The following is a 19,727-nucleotide window of genomic DNA, read 5'->3' as shown; positions in this document are numbered from 1 at the left end:
TTAATTAGTCCACATTGCAAATATACTTTCTTCCTTCTCCCTCTCTCTCTTTCCCTTCTTAAACGTAAACATTAAAGTTATTGCCTATTAGCAAAGCAGATATGAAAGTTTAAGTGATTGATGAAGTGATTAATTTAATGATGCAGGGTTAAGGGTTTGGGGGGGGGGGGGGAGAGGAGAGCTTTTTTCCTTAAGTTTCCTGATGTTGGGAATAACTAATTTTCTAGCCTTAAGTTTTCATTAACGATGCTGTACTTTCTACAGCTCAACCAGTAATTTCATCAATGGGCCTAAAGGGCTTGAGTTACAAGAGCCGAAATCCCCTTCTTAAAATACTCCTCAACTACTGTTGTTCATTAGGGTCGATGCCACACTTAGAAACAAGGCTGCTCCTCTGCAGAGCACTCAAGAAACCTGCAAATTCAGTTTTAAACAGTAAATAGCCGTTGGATAACAGTGCTTTCAATTAATACTGAGGACGAAGGTGATGTTCCTATAGCCTCCCTTTCTAAAGGAGAATATTCACACCCACTCTCAGCGATGCCTGTAACGAAGCTCGCAAAGCAGGTTTCCTATTCAAAAATATCTCAATCTCTCTCACAGTCAGAGACTAGCGTATTCCTCTGGAATTATCCTTTGTAAAAGCCCAAATCAATTCTGCTAGCTGCACACATGCACGCGCCCAGCTGGGGCGATGGACGCGTATACACTCGCGCTGTCAGCCCAAAGGGGCACACCGGTCCCTGCCTTCGTACGGAAAACAGCCCGCACGTACGTGCCGTAACGCCAGCCCAAAACACAAGGCGGTAGGAACCCCAAAGCCGCTCGCAGCACAGGCCGTTTAAAATAGGTGGGCTTTGCGCGCCTTTCTGACGATCGCCGATGGCACCAAATTCAGTCCAGCTGAGGGGATGGTTTTAAAAGCAGAAAAAGCAATGTTTCCCCAGGCTCTACCAAGGGTAGCAAACTACTTCTGGCCTTGGGAAGAGGATAACCTCAGGGAGACCCAGCTCAGGGCAGGACCTACCAGAAATATCCCAGGCTGGACCCCAGCCCAGATTTAACCCCTGCTGGTCTCCTCCCCTGTGGTCTATGGCTAAGAACATCCACCAGCAGCAAACCAAGGAGCCTAGGGGCTACCTATGTTTGCCAACTGACCTTTTGCCTGCCAGATCACCAAAAAAAAAAAAAAAAAAAAAAAAAAAAAGCTTTACTAGGTTTTTACCATTATGAAACCCTTGCCACCACATCGGTGCTAACACAGTGGGGTGGCTGGGACACTTGCCGTGCGGTCCCCAAACTAGGTAACCAGCCACAGACCAACTTCCACCATGCACTGGTCCACTCGTTTTGCTGTGCATTTGCCCTCCCAGCTGGGGATTATTTATATACAGCATGCAGCAGCGTGGTTTCATCATCAGCTGAAGCTGATCTGAGGCAACACCACAGCAAAGGGATGGATTCCCTTATCCTCTTGCACCATCTTGACTCCTGTGACTTCTATGTCCACCTGATCTTGCAGCTCTCCCATCAGCTATACCTAAATGCTGGTCTAGCTGAAAACCAGAAGAAAAATCCTTGAACCAAGTAGATGCTAGCTGCACATAGCGTTGGTGTAACTGGGGTGGGGAAAGGTCCTGTGGCTCTTGAACTCTCACCTTCCTCCCACTTGCACATTCCCACCTTGCCTTCCTGAAAGGGTATTAGCTTTTCTCTGGAGCATTTTTGGAGCTGTTTCAGCAGACTAACACACATGCACACAAATAGAGGGATAGTTTTCCTGCTAACTCGGCCGGTGTTAACAGCTCAGCACAGCCCTGGCTGCAGGCAGGGCAGTAACGCGTGGCTGCAGCTGGTGATGCTGGACTGAGGCTTCACCCACCGCACGGCCACCTTGGACGGAACACTTCTACAGGGAAAGCAGGTGGTATCTTTAATTAGACCAAACACAGGCACAGAGACCCTTCCCCACAAACTCAGCCAAGTATGCAGTCACGGGAAAGAAGTTCCCAGCAGCACCAGCACGAAGAGGGCACAGCCACTGCTTTAACACACGCTGCTTACAAAGAGGTAGGCTTTCCCAAGCTCTCCATCCACTCTACTACCAGTGCCACCGCATTTTTCCCCAAAGCATCTTCCAACTTGCCAGATTTTGCTAAAAGCCAGCCTACCTTGTATCATTCCCATAGGCTCTTGCACTGCCCTGGACTCCCAAAGCACCCTGTGCTGTCTTGCTCCTTTCAAGGAGTTAAGCCCAAGCTTTAAAGCCTTCCTCTGTGCTCTTGCGTCACACCTCCTTAGTACCCAATTAGCACCTCATTAACAGGATGCCCACAATGCTTTCTGGTCTTGCCAGGGTGACTTTTAACCCCGTGGTGCACAGAGATGAAATTAATTTTCTCTTTTGAGCTCTAGTATTTAATTTTGAGCAAGAGGGACACAACAGCAGATATGCTAGGGCAGCCCCCCCCTCCAGCGATAGCTGCATCCCCCTGCAAGCGTGGAGGGGGGCCAGGAGACACCAAAGGGAAAAGGGTCCCATGCTTAGACGCCCACTGTCCCCCCTCCAAAGCTGTCCCCAACAGAATGTCCACAAGCCTCATGCGTGGATATCTGGCCCAGAGAGCTCTGCAACAATTTAATCAGTCCAGAAGAATGCAGAGACTAGAGCCAGCGCTTTTTTTTTTTTTTTTTTTCTTCCCGTGATGCATTAGGCAAGTGCCATCCTGGAGGAGCCCAGCCACCTCAGATGCCTACAGCTGCGGGATCAAACATGCAGGCAGGGTTTAGCCGAGACAGCCTGTGCTCAATCACACACAGATAACCATATCTTCAGCAGCAGCTTGAATTGCCCGGCACCCCCGGGGACTTTACCTGGGTGCCAAAGCATCTGGCTGCCCAGGACCACAGCACTGCAGTGAAAGGCTGTGGCAGAAGAGATGATTGCTTTGGAAACTACAGATACAGCGCACGGAGGATGGCAGCCTTCCCTGCCCGGAGAAGAAAAGCCCTCTGGCCTGGCCCTTGCCTGGGATGGAGAATCAAGTCAAGTCATCCACAAATATCAGGGGGATGTGCTGCCTCAGACCCACGCGCAGAGTTACCAGCGAGCACCCTGCCAGCTAAATGCCAAGTCCCTCTCCCAGTCCTCTTGTGAAACAACTCTCCATCCCAGAAGGCCCTGAAAGGCAAGAAGTGACACGCATCAACCTAATTACTTTAATCACCCCCAGCCGACAAAGTACACCTACACTGCAGCGGTGCCCCACTGTCCCCGGCTCCTCTCGGGGTGCAACAACTTGGGGTGCACAGTAAGAGCCCCAACTCCATGGGAAATGTCCGCTACGGCCCATTTTGGTGAAGTAGGTCTCAAAGAGCAAGGTTCAGCTCTGCCCCTCAGAACTTAGTGGAGAAACATCCATACGTTCGGAGTCCCTTAGCTGGTGTGGGTTTCCCTGGAAAAAACATCAGCTTTCATCGCAAATTCCTCGTGCCGCCTTCTGCGAGCAGAGGAGGTGGTATGCTCAACGTAGCCCACCATGGAAGGGCTCCAGCTTGCCCTGGGAAAGCGTAGTCTAAGTTCCCCAGTGCAGAAAGTCAAACCACACCATCAGAAATTTGTCAGGCAGCAAAGCTCTCCTATTCAGTGCCAAGAGGCAGACTTGGATCCTCAAACATCCAACGGCACAGCCAACAGACAGCCAGGTGCCCAAGCAAGACTGCTTCCACATGCACGCTCCCCAGCAGAATTTGCGACTCGGTCAATGCCACCAAGAGATTTGGGTGTCTCCAGCAATCACCCTCTCTTCTACTGTATTTAACTGAAATTCCTGCAACAGCATTTGGAAGTCACCATCTGCAAGTCCCCAAATGAGCAGGGTTTTTTGTAAGCTCGCAAAGGCATACCCACCCTGTTCCCAAAACACGAGCTATTTATGGTCTGTTTACCAGCTCAGCAAAAGTTGCACACAGCAAAGGGGGGCAGAAGCACGTAAAATTCCCCATCAATCATCCGCCTTGCTTTCTGAGCACGGTGAACCCAGGGGATGGAGAGCATGGCCCATGCCTCCTGGGAGAGGCATAGAGCTGAAGGGAAAGAACGAGGGGGCCTTGAGCAGAAAACACAGCCCCACACACTGCACGTATGCTCTTACGATTTCAACTCACCCCCTGCCTCCCGTCACGTACACGTCCCCTCCTCCTCGCAGGTGCTCTGCTCAGCATCCCCCGACCACCCGTCCCTCCACATCACGGTGGCACCAAGCTGCTGAGGCGGGGGAGCACACGAAGCCTTTAGCCCAAAAACCCCGCACCCAGCCAGGCTCCGAATGCTGACTCAGCACCGCACGGGGCTGTCGCTCAGCAGCAGCCCTGACCGCAGGACTTGCTGAGTTAGAGGTTCTCCTTGGCCCTACGCCGTCACAGGTTAACAAGTGGGAGGAGATGCTGAGGCAGCCAACTTCGGGGAACCCGGGGCTGAGCATCCCACCAGGCGCTGGAGGCATCCCAGTGATGCTCACAGGAGAACATCCCAGCAAGGTGGTGGGGCAGAGAGCCGAGAGCCTCAGCTGCACACTCTCCTGCCCAGAAATAACTAAGGGAACCAAACAGCAGACAGCCTTGGCAGAAGCCCCCGGAGGAGCCGGGCCTCCCCACCTGCCAGCCACCCCAGGCACCTTTCCCAGCTTCACCAGCATCTTCTCAAGCTCACATTGCCCGGGGGGGTGATTAAGCCTTGCAACTAAATCCAGGCAGGTTTTCCCCCTCTGTTGCCCACTGCTCAACCTCAGCAGGCTTCACAGAGGAGATCCTCCAGATTTAGTCCCCTCTCCTAGTTTTAAGCAGGGCATGCAGGACCAAGGTCTGATGGGCAGGAGGGACACATTGTCCCCAGCCCACTTGGGCAACGATGCCGAGAGCAAAGCCAAGTGCATGCTATCAGCTCGGGTGCAATGATTAAAGCGTTTCCCACTCTTTTAAGACAACATTATTCCAGTGATGCTAAAATGTTATCGCTAGGATGAAGGGAAAGTGGAATTGCACTCATCTGAATGGCCTCTTTTGTCATGCATTTTGCAAGGCGTTGAGGCATGAAAGCTTTCAGAGAGACTCGGGTGAATCCAAGCTAGGTGGTTATAAGGCTAGTTACAGACCTGACATGATGGATCATCTTCATTTTCCCATTCCTGTCCTGCATACAGCAAATCCATTTGCTGGGCAATTAGACTCCAGTCATTACATTATGCTAAGAAGACGTTCCTTTTGCAGCAGGGGGGACCCCAACCAAGAGAAACCCAGAGCGCTGCCTGCCCATCCCCACCTGCTGACAAATCCAGGGCTACAGGTAACGCCAGCACGCCGGCGAGCATCGCCCCTTGTCAGACACCTCCAGCAACTCCCCTGGCATCAATATCCACGCCGCTCTCCCTTACCCGCAGCCCTCTAAAAGGTTTGGGCTTCAACAAAATGGCCCTTGGAATGATTTTGCTTAAGGCAGCGAGCGGCGTGATAAAGACGGACAGTCCCTCTCCTGCAAACTCTTCTTCCAAGGGCCGTTAACCAGCCAGTACTGCTGCTTTTGGAGTAAAACACACGGCGATCCGGCTACCGGCAGCTGACGTGGGCTCTCCCGGTGCCCTGCCTCGCTCGTGCCACCATGGCCCAAGCAGTCATTATCCCTCCTCCTCCTCCTCTCCAGGCATCTCCCCTCTCTCCTGCAATTTCTTCCCCGACCCCTTCAATCGCTTTCGCCTTCCTCAAGCTCACGTCTCCTATTCCCTCCGCACGTGCGCGTGTGTGTTTCCATTACTTCTGGGTGAAATAACTGACTAGAGGGTCAGTCCACCTGAAAATTGCTCTCCCTGGACCTAAATGAAACAGATGGGCATTGATGATGTTTTGGGAGAAATTAATCAGCCTGGACCGGCGGCAGCGCCAGCAGCTCCCTCGGCCCAATCTCGTCTAATGAATTCTGAGCTCTCTGTCTTAATAGCTCCTGACAAGACTAATTTACTCTTGTAAGTGATTAGAGGGGGAATGATCTCTTAATTGTTGCTTAAGATTCCTTTCGGCATGGCAGGCAGCAAGCGGGAACCGCTGGGTTTGGTGCGGATGCCGTCGGGAGGGGAGGAGGGGGCCGCACCGGGCATTCGCTTAACGCCACGGTGATGGGCACTTCTAACAGACCTCGAAAAAGGAGCTGCGTTTTTTTGAGGTAAGAGGTGCCACATACTGTTCTGCTACTTACAGCCCAGTCAGGATATAAGAAAGGTGTTTCCAGATGATGCCTTTTTTTTTTTTTTAAAAAAGTTAATAAGCCTAACTCAGAAAATATCTACCAACAGCAGAAAACACAGAAACACTGTCAACACTTTCAAGGCTGACATTTCCCTCTGGTGCATCTGAAAACAAAATCCCAGGGTGCCAATATTCTTAAGAGTGAATTTCATTTCTGTACAGTGTAATACGAAGTTTAAAAAAAATAAAATTCAACCCCCAAAGTAATTCCACAAACAATTTTACTCGCACAGTATCTCACTGGAAAGCAGACTGTCAGAAATCTTCCCCCATTTTCTGCCAAAATAGGAGTTCAGTCCAATTCCCGTAAGGTATTTCAAGCTCAAGTACTTCAAGAACCACGTACTCAGTGAGGAAGCGTTTCCATTAAGCTGTTCCCAACCAGCTCTCGCTCCTGCTCTTGCACAGCTGCTTCCTTCCCTGGGACTTGTCCGGGGCACATCCAGCACTAAGTGTGTTTGCAGGGACACCGGCAATCGAGGGGCAGGGAGCATACCGAGACCAAAGCAAAGAATCCAGGTGTGAAGCAACCCGTAAGGGGTGGGCTCGCTGAAGAATTGCCATGAAAAATGACATGGTTGCAAGTCAGCGGGAGGGGAAAAATTAGAAAAAAAATTACAGCGAAGTCAGGTCCTTCCTTTCCTTACATTACTCACAGCACTGCAGAAGGCAAGCTGCGAACAAAGGCACCCGAGCAGCGGTTTTCAGTACTATTTCCCATTGCAAATAAACCTGAGCATCACTGCAAGGCAAAACTCCCCAGGCAGACCGCTGCCGCTCCAGCAAGCCTTCTCCCGAGGACACATCTCCGCGCAGAGCTCAGCTACCACCCAGGAGCTTCCACACCGTCTATCCAAAACTCGCCACCAAGACTCCACGTCCTGCCCAGACATCACCCCAAATCCCACAAGCGGGACACCATGGGCTGCAAAAGATGCAACCCCAAGAAGAGACAGAAGCCTCGGCTGGAAGCCCTGGTTGAGCTGAGCAGTCACTAGAGGAGACGTCTCCAGAGTCCTCCAACCCTCGACAGCTCCGGTGACAACTTAGCTGTGGCAAGAGCCCTTTTTTAGGGGGGTGCTGCTGGGGCTGCATGGTTGAAGGCAGCAGTAGATGCGAGAAGGGGCCTCCGTAGCCTCCATCCCAGCCACCCTCCGCTCCCAATCGATTCCTCCCGCATTAAAAGCCAGTCACGAGCCCTGATTGAAGAGCACAAGTTTAATGGACTGAGAGCCTGGAAAGAGGCCGAGAATGACCGGGTCGATTTCTGCATTTACTAAAAACTGATCCCTAGCTAAATAAAGAAAGAAAAATAAGCTACATCTGTCAATCAGAAGAAAAGCATTCCTTTAATGCTTTCCCATCAGGGGGTGAGCAGCAGCAGACCCCCTGCCCACGGGCACGCCCCACTTACCCACAGGAGTATCCTCGTTGATCAGCAGGTAGGTATCGAAGAAGTAGTTTACAAAGTACGGCAGCCGATTGCCCTGACCTGGGAAGAGGACAAAAGCAAGATATTATTTCCCTGGCACGTCATACATGGGCCAGCACAGCTGGGAGAGACTCAGGGCACAGAGAGACGCACATGGGGGACCGGGCTCACTGCTTGGCATCGTGACGGCGAGGGCTAACCCCAGAGATGAAGGCTAAGAGGAGGACAGAAAGCACCGTGGGGTCCTCCATAGAAGCTGGTTGGGGAGCTGCTTCCCTCCGCCGGCCTTTCTTTTTTTAGTATTTTCTTTTGCAGGGTGGAGGCAGAGGGGAAGGGGGAAGCCAACAGCTCAGGGACCAGGAACATCAATTATTGTTTTAGCGCATGATTAATACCTTTGCTTTGTTCCCACGGTTGAGAGCCTTTTGCCTTGTCAGCCATCCCAGCAAAACCTGGTGCACCTCCCCACTCCCATCACCCGATCGCCTTTCCCTCTAATTGCCTCCTTTCACCTTTAATAACCAGGCTCAATTCTTTCTACTCCCTTTTTTACGGAGCTGGAAGCTTGCAAGCCTGTCCCCGAACCACGGCACCCTGCACCGCAGCCTCATTAGGTGGCAGAGTCAAGCGCAGAACATGTAGGAGAACAACCACCGCAGCCTGAACTGGGAAAAAAAGTCAACCAGGAAAGATTTACCATTTGAGGGATGCAGGAAAAGAGGTGGCAGGAGAGAAACACAACAACTTTCCAAGAAGGTTTGGTGTCGAGCTGGCTGCGTCTGAGGGATGGGTTTTCCTCGATACGCAGCTGGAGCCAGCCAAGCCTGCAGGCTTTAAGAAATGCAGTTCAGCTGCCAAGCATCAAAAATAGGGCTGTGCATGGGGAAGCGGAGGTTTGAACTGGTCTCGCCAAAATAGTTCATGCTTGTTGATGGGGAGTCCCAGGAGCCAGTCCCAGGAGGGGACGGGCAGGACCGGGGTCCCGAGCAGAGCCCCTGGCAAGGGGACTCGCTGGAAGCGATGGGGCAGCGCTTTCCTGCTGCGATCCCTCCTAACTGCCTTTGGCGTGAGCCGAGCCAAACCCCAAGATCGTGCAAGTATAAAAGATTGCCGGAGTGGCAGCGTGACACCCCCTCACAAACCCCCACCACACCAGATGCAGATCCAGGCAGGCTCCTTCCAACACAGCCGTTACAGAGCATCACCTCCATCGTTACCCCAGCTGTGCTGCAACAGCAAAGACATTGCTTGGAGCAAAAGCATAGCAAACCCCGGGTGAATCGGACTTCCAGGTTTCCCTCCTGACCGTGCTACGCTTTGCCACTACCCTCACGCCCTGCGCTTCAGCATCCCACCTTAAGAAACAAGAACCAGACCAAGTTTCAGCATCCTCTTCGCCTGCCCAAGCTCCCGACGGAGCAAGATGTTCCCGAGACCTTTCAAGCGCAGGTCCCAGCTGTGCTCCCACACAAACCTGCTCAGCACCCATGGGAAACCCGCTCGGGGTGGGGGGGCCATGGGCACAGGATGGGGGAGCAGCCTGGGCTCCTCCGGGGCTCCCTCCGTAACAGGATTTTCAGCGCTGCCCTCTTTCCCGAGGCGCTAGGTTTGTTAAACACCTCGAGAAGCGGGAAAGCACTAGAGGCAGCACACTCTTGCAAGGGCACATTTAAATCTCAGCTGCTGGAATTAAGTACCTGGAAAGAAAATGAGAAGGACCCCAACAAAATGGGTTATTTAGAGCTAATGGCATCTCCGGAGGCTTCGAAGCACGCTCGTAGCTGGCTGCCGTGCCGGGGTCAGCAGGCTTTGAAGGGGGCAGATGAGGCTAAAACACACCAAGCAGCCCTTACCACAGGGGACTCACTTCTGCAACCCCCTCTATTTCAAAATACATTTCTTAATATCACCAGCATACTAAAAATAAGTTGCATCTCCCAAATCCAACTGCATCGAGTGCTGGGAGGCATTCAAACCACCAGTCTGTGAGCATACAGGAGCTGTGTGTTAAGAGAGGAGGGTGGCTGGCACTTGAGAGCTGGGGAAAGCTGAGGGAGGGTCTGGAGGCAGGACTCTGCTTTGGCTTGCAAATCCCAGGATAAAGAGCAAGACTGTCACCACACTGCTGGACTGTCAGCGTTCAGAAGGGCAGAGCGCGATGGGAGGGGAGAGAAAGCGTCTGAAGGATACAAAAATGTAGGTCAAAAGATGCACGCTATGATGAATGGAAACCAACCCTCCCAAAAATAAAAAAGGGATGCTGTGGCTGAAGCTCCAGCCTCATCAGCCTTCCCTCCCCGGCCAGCCACAACACTCACATCCCAGCCACAGCTATTTCCAGCTCCTCCACAGCCCAGACCACTGCCGAGGGCTGCATCCCTGGGGCGCCTTTGGGAATCTTTTCGCTATCTCAGATCTAGCCATGAGGTCTTATTCTCGTAATCTGGCTGCTGTCAAAAGGTGCTTTGCCAGTCTGCGAAACACAAGTCTTCCACACATACGTCCTGGCACCTACTCTAGGATCCCAGTTTTCCTTTCACATTTAATCCAGGACTGACAATGTTTTGTTGGCTTTGGGCATGCCAGTCCTTTCACACAAATTAATTTGGGAATCACAGCCACCCACCATGTACTCTGAAAGCGAGTTCACGCCTTCCCAAAAGCATCACTCTGAACCAGCTGTCATCTGTGGCTTCATCTAATGGATCATCAGCTGGATTTTCCTTCTGCCAGACTGCCACAACCACCCAGCCATACCCTGGGACAGATCATCGCTGTATCCCTCAACATGGCTCTTGCTCGTGGCCCCCCAGCAAGGTGCATGGCAGAAAGCCATCACTTCCACCACACTCTTGTAACCCTTTATTCCTCCTTTAGGTGCTACCAACAGGCTCCAAGGGATCATGATCAACATTGTTTTGACATGCTTGGAGATTTTCTTCCCTGCATGCCTGTTACACGTTACTCCCATAGAACCTGCTGCTTCTTTGCCCTTCAGAGTCATTACTCTCATCCTTGGCCACTCCTGATGCAAGAACATGGTAATTGCAGAGCTGTTCTTCTAGCTAGCACCCCTCCGTTCCTCCTCACCTGGAGACGATGAAGGTCTCTGCCCATCTCTGGTGACTGCAGCAGTAGCTGGGCAGGAGTGGGCAGATTCCACTGCCACGCCAGAGCTAAACCACCCTCTTCCAAACACACCGAGCCCACTCGGGCTGCACTTCTGCATTTCTCCTAGCCAACTGCTTCACCAGGAGCTTTGCAAGTCTTCTGGGAAGAGCACCTCCATCACCTACAGCCCCCAGGGTGTATGGCAGGGCATCCACACACTTCTTCTCCCGATCCCAGGCACAAGCGTTGTGCCAGCACTTGCTTATCACGGGCAGGCACTCCTCAGGGAGATGACAACCAAGCCCTGGGCAGGGCAGGGTTCAGGGGAGAGGGGCTGACACGCTGCTGACCTGCAAACCTCCAAATCCCCATTTCCCTGTGCTGCCTCTCCAAGGCTTTGCAGTTTGCTATTGCCTATCTGCTGCGTCCAGCCGGGCACCCAGGGCAGGGCTGTGCACACACCAGCTACGGGTGCTGCGACCGACCGCACAGGGCGGGACAAAGGAGCAAGTCCCCAGCCAGGCAAGCAAGACCCACCACTCCGCCTCCAATGGGATGTACTGGACCGCTCGTGGCAAGTGATGTCTCCAGGGGGCTAGTTTTAGGAGGCTCAGACTGGGGCAAAGGACTCACTGGGTTGTCTTTTTTACTTATTTTTCCCCTTCCAGAGGAGTGACAGGGCAGTTAACTAGTGAGGCTATACTTGATCCAATATGACACCAGAGGGAGATTGACTGCGCTTGTCAGTCACAGCTAATGTCATCCACTGACTGCTTAATCAGGCTGCCAATCTGGGCAAGCCATCTTGAGGCTTTAGTAGGGGGAAAAAAAGAAAAAAAAGCCTTTATTCCAAAGGGCACAGTGCTATCAAATGGACACAGGCTCGCTATTGTTTATCAGCAAGCGCCACACAGGCACACCCGCCCTGGCCTCCCTCTCCCCCCACCAGTACCCAGGGGCTTTAGCCCATTCATGCAACAATCCCAAATTTCACGGGGCTTTACTGTATGTTTACAGTACTTATGCATCCCGGGATACACCAAAACCCGGCCCAAGAGGCACATTTGCTACCCCAGAAGGTGGTCGTCCCCCAAGCTCCCACCTGGGGGGCAGGCTGGACCCCACAGCCCCCTGCCTGAAGTACCAGGGGAAGACCAAGAGCATCACGCTCACAGGGCAGAGCCTGGCACCGGGTTGAAAGCTGACCCCAGAGGTTCTGCCTGCCCAAAGCCCTGCCCTTCCCTCCAGCTGGAATTAGAAAAGAGGTTTTGCAGCTCGGAGAGGAGTTATTTCCTGCACAGCATATATTAAAGCACAGTTTGGGTAATAATTTTGCTGCTGAAAGCACAGGGAGAGCCCTGCCAGTAATACCTCTGCTAACAAGCTTCTGGTTTACATCCTTGCCTTTTATCCGCTCCTGCTCCCTCTAATTTCCTTTAGGTTTTATTTACGTGAAATGACCTAACACCGTGTCTATTGCCAGGTCCGCCACCAGCTTTAACTTCATGAACCCACATCTGGAAGTTGCCAAGGTCTTCCCACCGGGATACACCAGCAGCATCTCCCACCGTCGGGTTCACCAGCGCGTCCTCCTCCTCCAAGCCGCTTTCCAGTCCTACCCGCTCTCTCCCAGGAACAGCCACCTGATGCCACGTGTGCCCTATTACTGACTGCAAGAAAAGCGGCTGCACGGGAGCACAACGTGCAGGTCCCCGAGACTGCGTGCAATGGAGATGGGCAATCTGCTCACCCATCACAGCCGCGTCTCCCCATCACCACAGCAAAGCTGCTCTGCCTTCGGATATTCATCACGAGGCCACAAACACAGCAAATATTAGCCTTGTACCTTGCAAACATGAGACCCGAGCAGGGAGAGGAGGGGAGAGAGAAGAGCACAGAGCTGGACAGACGGCGAGATGACTTACCCAAAGAGACCAGCTCCAGGAAGAAGACGAGAAGCAGAAAGTTGCCGGCAGCAGCGCGACGCTTCATGGTTCCTGTCAAAGCAGAAAAGCAGCGTCAGGTCCTGCGCTTTATGGATGTTACCTTGTCTCCCCAAAACAGGCTCGGGGATACAGCCCTGCCCCAGCACTGCAGGGGGACAGCCAGGAGATCACCGTTTTGTTAACGCTTAGCTTTTATACACGGCACTTCACCCAAGAGAGCCCCATCACTTTCTCGGTTTGTGCAGCCCCAACCACCCTCTTGGCGAGCTCCAAACTGAAACCAGGATTGATCTGGCATAGGTGATACATTTTTTATTTTCCGCTTTCCAAAGCATATTTGCTCAGCTCATGCTAGGGAATAAGCCACCGTGACCTCTGCGGTCAGGACCGGAGCAGAAGCAGCCCCAGCTGAGCGGAGCCGCTCGAGCGGCGAGGGAGATGTTGAGGGTAAGGAAGAGCCGCTGCTACCCAGGAGCGACACAGCAGCGAGCCATCAGCACTGGGGTTTAAGAAGTTTTGGCAAAGCCGCGTGGGAAGCTTGACCCAGAATCGCTGAAGAGGCACCGGGATTTCGGAGGACAAAGTACAGCCTCTCAAACCTTTCAAACCACCCGGACGGCTGCAAGACAGGCACTCGCGAGAGCACTGGAAGCAGACAGGCTTGCAAACGTGCCTGCATCCTGCTCTGCCTCTCAAATTTCCCCAGCTTCGCATTCGATACAGCGCATGACTCCTCACGACGAGGCAACAGAATAAAACAGTAACAGGCAGCTGCTTAGCACGGCTGCATCCTTGCACGGTTTTCAGACCATTAAATACAAAGCTCTTTCCAAACCAACCCCACAAAACCTCAGCGAAGTCCCCCTTTGCAAGGAAATTCATACACGTGGTATTTTAAAACGTCCCCCCTCGCAGGCAAGTATAAATCATATATGTTACACAGAGCATATAGGCACAACAGAAACCCCCAGGCAGCTCACAGAGAGCCTGAAGCAGACAGGACATCTCAGTGACCCGTCTCCGAAGCTCTCCATATTTCTGCAGACGCTGTGAAAGGTGTGGGGCAGGGGAACATTTTCCTACCAGCTCAGCCCACCCACACAGCAGCAAACCCAGGGACACGAACGGCAGAGAGCGTATGTGACAGCCAGCCTTTTGGGCAGCAAACAGAGAGATGAACCTGTAGTTAAATGCATAAGCAGCTCCCAGCCGAGACCAAGCGTTGACCTGAGCCGTGAGGGCTGAAACGAGTCATAAATCACATCTATTTATCAGCCTAAGCAGGGACTCGTTACGCTTGTGACTGGTCCCATACACAGCAAGTTTTGGTTCGCCCAGCGCTCGCTGCTCTACACGCGCTAAATGCGACGACAGCGCGCGGTTACCCCAAAGCTGTGAGCCCAGCTAAGGGTGGAGGGGTCTGCACCCCATTGCCACCCTAAAAGATGCGTGGGCACCCCACAGGGGGAGTTCTTACCTCTGCAGGGCAGCCCGCACCCCAGCAAGAACGAGAGGACGCTCCTAAAGGAGCTTCAAAGCAATAGCTCCGCACATTGTATTTTTACTGATGGATGTGTCACAGCAGACAGTTCGTAACAGCTCTGGTCACCATAGAAAGGGCCCTAAATTCTAATTTCTTCTGCTATTTTGCCACAAGAGAGTGTCTGGAAGGAAGAGGTCTGCATCTAGGCAAGAAAAATGATGCTGTGGTCTTTTTTGCGTATCTTTAGGAAATTCAGCACAAGCCTGAGAAGACATTTGGGATCAGCGCTGCTTAAATTTTAGGTGTATCATGCCAGTCTCCTCAGAAAACATGGACAGGGCAGAAGAGTTCAATTGCCCACCCCCCCGTCAAGTTTCTGACTTCTGAGTGTTCGGTGCCAGCAGAGCATCCAAAAAACCCAGGTTCTAAACAGAAATTACCTCTTCCCCAAGAGCCAGGCATGCTATCAGGCCCTTTAAATCTTTAGATTCGGCCAACAAAAGCAGAATAGACTCTTCTAACAAAGAAAAACCCCAAACTGCTCCACTTTCCCCCTTCTTTGATAGGTTTCAGGGAGGAGAAAGTCTCTGACGTAGACAACGCTGCTGTTTCAGCCCCCCCGCGTCCCCCTGACCAGCATCAAACCCGGGGTGCAGAGCCAAAGCTCATCGTGCTGCCGCCAGAAAGGATGCGATGGAGAGGAGCGAGGCAGCCCAACCTCGAGCTCTTCCTCTGCCTTCTGCTGGGCCAAAATGCCATTGAGGAAAATGCTAACTTTCTTCTAAAACAGCACTGCTATCAGCCCAAGTGAGCAGAAACATTATTTTCCGGCTTCACAGACCATGTTTAAAAAGCAACAGGGCAGTGGAAAAACAATTTATGTGATGTAGAAATAAAGGCGGTTGACAGCATCCCCTTTCGAGTGTCACGATAAATCTAAATATTGTATATTCCAAGTCAGTCACTTCATTATGTAAGTAATTGCCTGAAATGTCATTTTGATTTTGTCTGTCTTCATTAATACTGCAGCTCTTCACTGGTTCTCCGAGATGGTTCACTCAAATATTGCAAATTTAGGAACGGGATTGAGAAACCTCCGGGGAGAACTTAAAAATTGTGACTAAGAGCATATTAAATTGCACCTTCTGCCTGAAAGAGGCTCTTTGTAGGAAGCATTCGGTGCAGTTTCCAGCATAATAATGTCTCTGGGCAAGTCATCTCTGGGAACTTAACTGTTGTCTCCTGGCTGCAAAAGCACTAATGTTAAACCAGAGATTTCCCAGTCCGCTGGCAACTGCTCCCCAAGGCACGGGAAGCAGCAGACAGAACCGCATTAAATGGTGATGGATGGGAATCGGAGGAGCCTCTACCGCTGAAACACCGCTCTGCAAAGAAGTCCAGGGCTTGAAAGTTTAGGAACCAGCTCAGGTCGAGCAGAGGTTTTTCAGCCCACTTGCCCCAAATGCCTCCTTCCCAAGCCTGGGAAGTGGCTTTTTTTTTTTTTCTCTGTTTAAACAGCACGGCTGCATCCCTAAACGTGGCAAAGATCCCACCTGCTTGGCTACGCAGAGAGAGCCCTGCCAGCGCATGCTCCGGTCCTCAGCACACATTAATCCGAGTGAAGTTGGCAACAAGGCTCCAAGAGCCTTCTAGCGTCTCACCTCTGCGAAACCCCGGAGAAGAGATGCTGCCACTTTCTCGAGCCCGGACCGCATATTGCTCTCGGGGTGCTTAAGCACCAGCTTCCAGGCTGTGCACCTGTATTGGTTATTTTTAAATGCACCGTTGGGGCGCTTGCATACGAGAACGGCTCGCACGCACACAAAACGCACTTAATTGCCTCCATCAGAGCAGCGGCAGCAGCTTCGGCGACGGCTGTGCCTTGCTGGCAGAGATGCTCTCACGTTCGAGCTGCTGCTGGCATTTTTAATCACTCCCCAAACCCCCTGCCCCTCTCCCCCCCACCTGGTCTTCCCTTCCCCAAATGGCACCGCGACACTTGCGCCTCAAAATTTATAGCGTCAGCCTCTCTGTTTGCTCTGCGCTGTTCCAGGAGCATAAAGAAGAAATGAAAGTGTAAATCAAAGCGTCTCCCAAATGGCTTCCATGCGAGGAAAACTGTACGCGCCTTCCCAAAAAGCCCCTTCTCCTGCGATGCGGCACAAATCACGTCCCCCAAAGAGGGGAGCCCGGCAGCCAGCGCTGCCCACCTACAACATTTGCTCCTTCGTAGGCAGAATGGAAGTCCCTGAGGTGCTACCGGGAGCCCACCGTGCCCACGGCATCCAGCCAGCCGCTGGAAGACCCCTCTCGCCCTGGCACACCATCCATACCGGCTCTCCTCCGTCACGTTGGCCACCTTGGAAGATGTTCCAACAAAGGTCACCACCAAACATGCATCAGAGAAACCGCCCCCGCGACCCTCTTCTGCAAAGCGCATCGCTTGGCACCAACCCTCACGCCAAAACACAGCCGGTTGCAGAAGCACAGCGGCTCCCGCTTTCCCGGCTTTTCCATCCCTCTGCTCCTCAAAGGGAAGCACCACTAGAAATTCACCTTTTCTTCTTCCTATTGCTTCTTGGCCAGGTCTTTACAATAAGTAGGATTCAAAAGGAAAAAAGTAAAAGTTAATTCCACTACCACCCCCCCCAATATTGGCATGAGTTATACACAAATCATAATTCCTAAAAATAACAAATTGCAGAACAGGGTAATCAGAAGTAAATTGATATTGATAAATAAGCTTTTCTTCCGTGCGGTAGGTGGTTTATTTTAATCTAATGAGTTTTATATTTTCTGAGCTTTCAGATTCCATGATGAAGAGCCGTCCGCACTAGAATTACGAAGCACTTTGAAATATTGTAATTTTATGGCTCATTTTGTCAGGACTCTTGAAAATGAGATTTGTTCCCAGTGAAAAAATTTGCCCTTTTTTTCTTCTATTCCCTGCAGTGAAGGAAAAAATTCCCTTGTTAAATAAATACAGGCCAGCATATTTGTATGTATGGGGGGGGGGGGGCAGATGCACACAGAACAGGGAGCCAGTGGGCACGGCTGCCGATGGCTGCTACAACCCACCTAAGCCCCGAGATGGTGCTTGTAGGAGAAAGAGTGTGAAAGGTGCTCTCTCCCCTTCCTTCATCCCAAAAGCAAAGCTGAGGTTGGAGACACGGGTGTTTTCTCCCCACCCAGCCCAGGGGATGCCGACAGCGAGTCCAAGCTGCTCTGTGCATCATACCTAGTGCTAATTGGTCATATTTAAACCTTTTTTTCTAGCAGGGAAAAAGCTAGAGCTATTACTTACCAACAACCAGTAACACCAAAGTTTCCCACATTTCCAGCAGTTTACTCCCATTTCAAAACAAGGACAGGAATGGAAACATTTTGACTGGGGCTGTGAGAGGTTTGCTTTCCCATAGGAAACGAGCATTAGCGCCAAGACAACATTAACACATTGTTTAACCAACAGCCCAAGACCAGAAGAAAATGCCATGTTTGAACTTCTCAGTCCATGCAGGAAAACTTTGTCTGGGTTGGAAGTGAAACTGATTGTCCAAGTCATTGCAACTGCCATAAGATAATCCCAGTAACTGCCCAGCTCTGCATTAGCAAAATGCAAACCTTCTGCTGCAGCACACCCCGACTGCGGTATCCCCAAGGAAAGTCATTTAGTGCTACAAGCACAAGCATCCAGTTTACCTCTTCATTCATGCAATATTAAAATAACATTCGGGGGGCTTAGGAAGGTGGACCCCCATTCCCTGCTGCAGCAAGCACGGCCACCCACCCTTCCACAGCAAAGACAGTATCTTTCTTGGGTAGGTGGAAGAGGAGATGCCTGGTTTGGGGTTGGTTTGGGTTTTTTTTTGGGGGGGGGGGGGGGGGGTTGTGTTGTTTTTTTAGTTTGGGGGTTTTTTGAGTGGGGCAGCACTGGCTCTATTGAGTTTCCAGCACTGGTTGCTATGATGCCTATGGTGACTAGCAACCATTTTCCATCACAAAACCTCACTTAATCTAGAACGGCAGCTCCTAAACTCGGAGGCAGCCTGGGATGGGGTATGAGACCAAGCCAACAGGCTCCTGGCTCTCCTGGCTCCTGGGCTGCACCAAAACAGAGCCCAGCACATGGCAGCGAGGCAGGAAAGGAGCAGCAGGGCTACAGAGCGGATGATGCTAACGTGGGATGAAAAGGTGGAAAAGCAGCCAAGAGCAACAGAGCTTAGCTTAAAGGAAAAAAGGAGACAAGGAGGAGAGGGAAGAAGGGTGGGAATTCTTGCTTTAGGAGGAGGTAGAAAGCTGAACTCTGAAGCGGCGTGCACAGTCTGGTCTTACAACACAGGAGCCTCTCTCCAGACTCTTAAAAAACATACAGCAATGGACAAAGTGGCAAATGTAAAGATGCTGAAGGCCTGACCCAAAATCTGCTGGGGAACGGGAGGCCAGACGCTTTCTTCTTGTGCCCTGCCTGGAAGAAGGCAGGCTTGCCTGCCGACCAAGGCCGGGCAGCAGCCTGGCCGGACTTCCAAGCACCACCATCAAAACGATGCAGAAGTGTCCAACATCCTCAGGCTCCGACACGACATTTTTGAGCGAGTTTGTAACGCTGCCACGCAGCCTGTGCTTACATATCCTAGGGCATTCCTGCCTGTGCTGCTTCAAATGCAAGCACACGACTTCTGTTTGGTTTGGGGTTTTTAAAGGAGAGGGGGGAAAAAAAAAAATGAAGAGAAGACCTATGTGAAGTGGAATTAAAAAAAAAAAAAGCTTTCATCTAGGTATTGCCCACTCCATTTACAGAATAACAAGCACCTTGCTCCTTGCCACACTCGGGTGCAGCTTTGAACACGAGCATCACCTTTTTGCAGCGGCAGGAGGAAGCACGTTATAAGCTTCACTCTAAGAAGTACACACATAACAATGTGAGCAATGCAATAAAAAATTCAGCATCAACTTCAAGAGCAAGCCATCAGCCACAGAACCAGGAGCTCTTGACAATCAGTAACCAACTACACTTCAAAGCCCTGCCAAAGAAGATGGGTTAGTTATTTAACTTCATCTTCCTTGGCAAACACTCGTCGCAGCAGACACCGCTTCAAGTCTCATCAGCACAGGACCCCAGGTACGTGCGCACCCTGGATTTCCCCCTGTCTCCAGCTACTCCTAAGCTCCAGGCTGGACGTTTGCATCACTAAAAAGAAGCAACAAGGCTATTTGTTCAGTCCTCTGGGAACTCAAACCGCAGGCTGGGAAGGTACATCTCAAAAAGAGAGAGAAATGGGGGTGCTTCAGAGGAGGAAAAAAACCCAACCCAATCCAGAAAACCACCCTCACACTGAGCAACCTGAGCTGCAAAAGCTCTCAGACCATTTCTTGCCTCATCCAAATCAAGAGAGAAGTGTCCTTGCTGCTTTCGCACAAAGCTCACTTAACTTTCAGCGAGAGGCACTTTGCTGCAACA

General features: G+C 51.6%; 1 protein-coding gene across 1 annotated transcript in view; it reads right to left on the bottom strand.

Annotated features, from left to right (window-relative positions):
* CDH23 (cadherin-related 23) overlaps positions 1–16,709 on the bottom strand; it is a 205,391-nt gene extending 188,682 nt beyond the window's left edge. The window contains exons 1-3 of the mRNA XM_010580010.1: positions 16,541–16,709; positions 12,766–12,837; positions 7,712–7,789 (exon numbers count right to left, since the gene is read on the bottom strand). Of these exons, the coding sequence (XP_010578312.1) occupies positions 7,712–7,789; positions 12,766–12,837; positions 16,541–16,709 (319 nt within the window). The remainder of the gene's footprint in view (positions 1–7,711; positions 7,790–12,765; positions 12,838–16,540) is intronic.
* Between the last annotated feature and the right edge of the window lie 3,018 nt (positions 16,710–19,727).

Source organism: Haliaeetus leucocephalus, unplaced genomic scaffold (assembly GCF_000737465.1).
Source record: "Haliaeetus leucocephalus isolate CR32 unplaced genomic scaffold, Haliaeetus_leucocephalus-4.0 Scaffold687, whole genome shotgun sequence".
In the NCBI taxonomy this organism is placed as follows: domain Eukaryota; kingdom Metazoa; phylum Chordata; class Aves; order Accipitriformes; family Accipitridae; genus Haliaeetus; species Haliaeetus leucocephalus.
The sequence above is the reverse complement of the archived record's forward strand: the minus strand, read 5'-3'. Positions and strand labels throughout refer to the sequence as shown.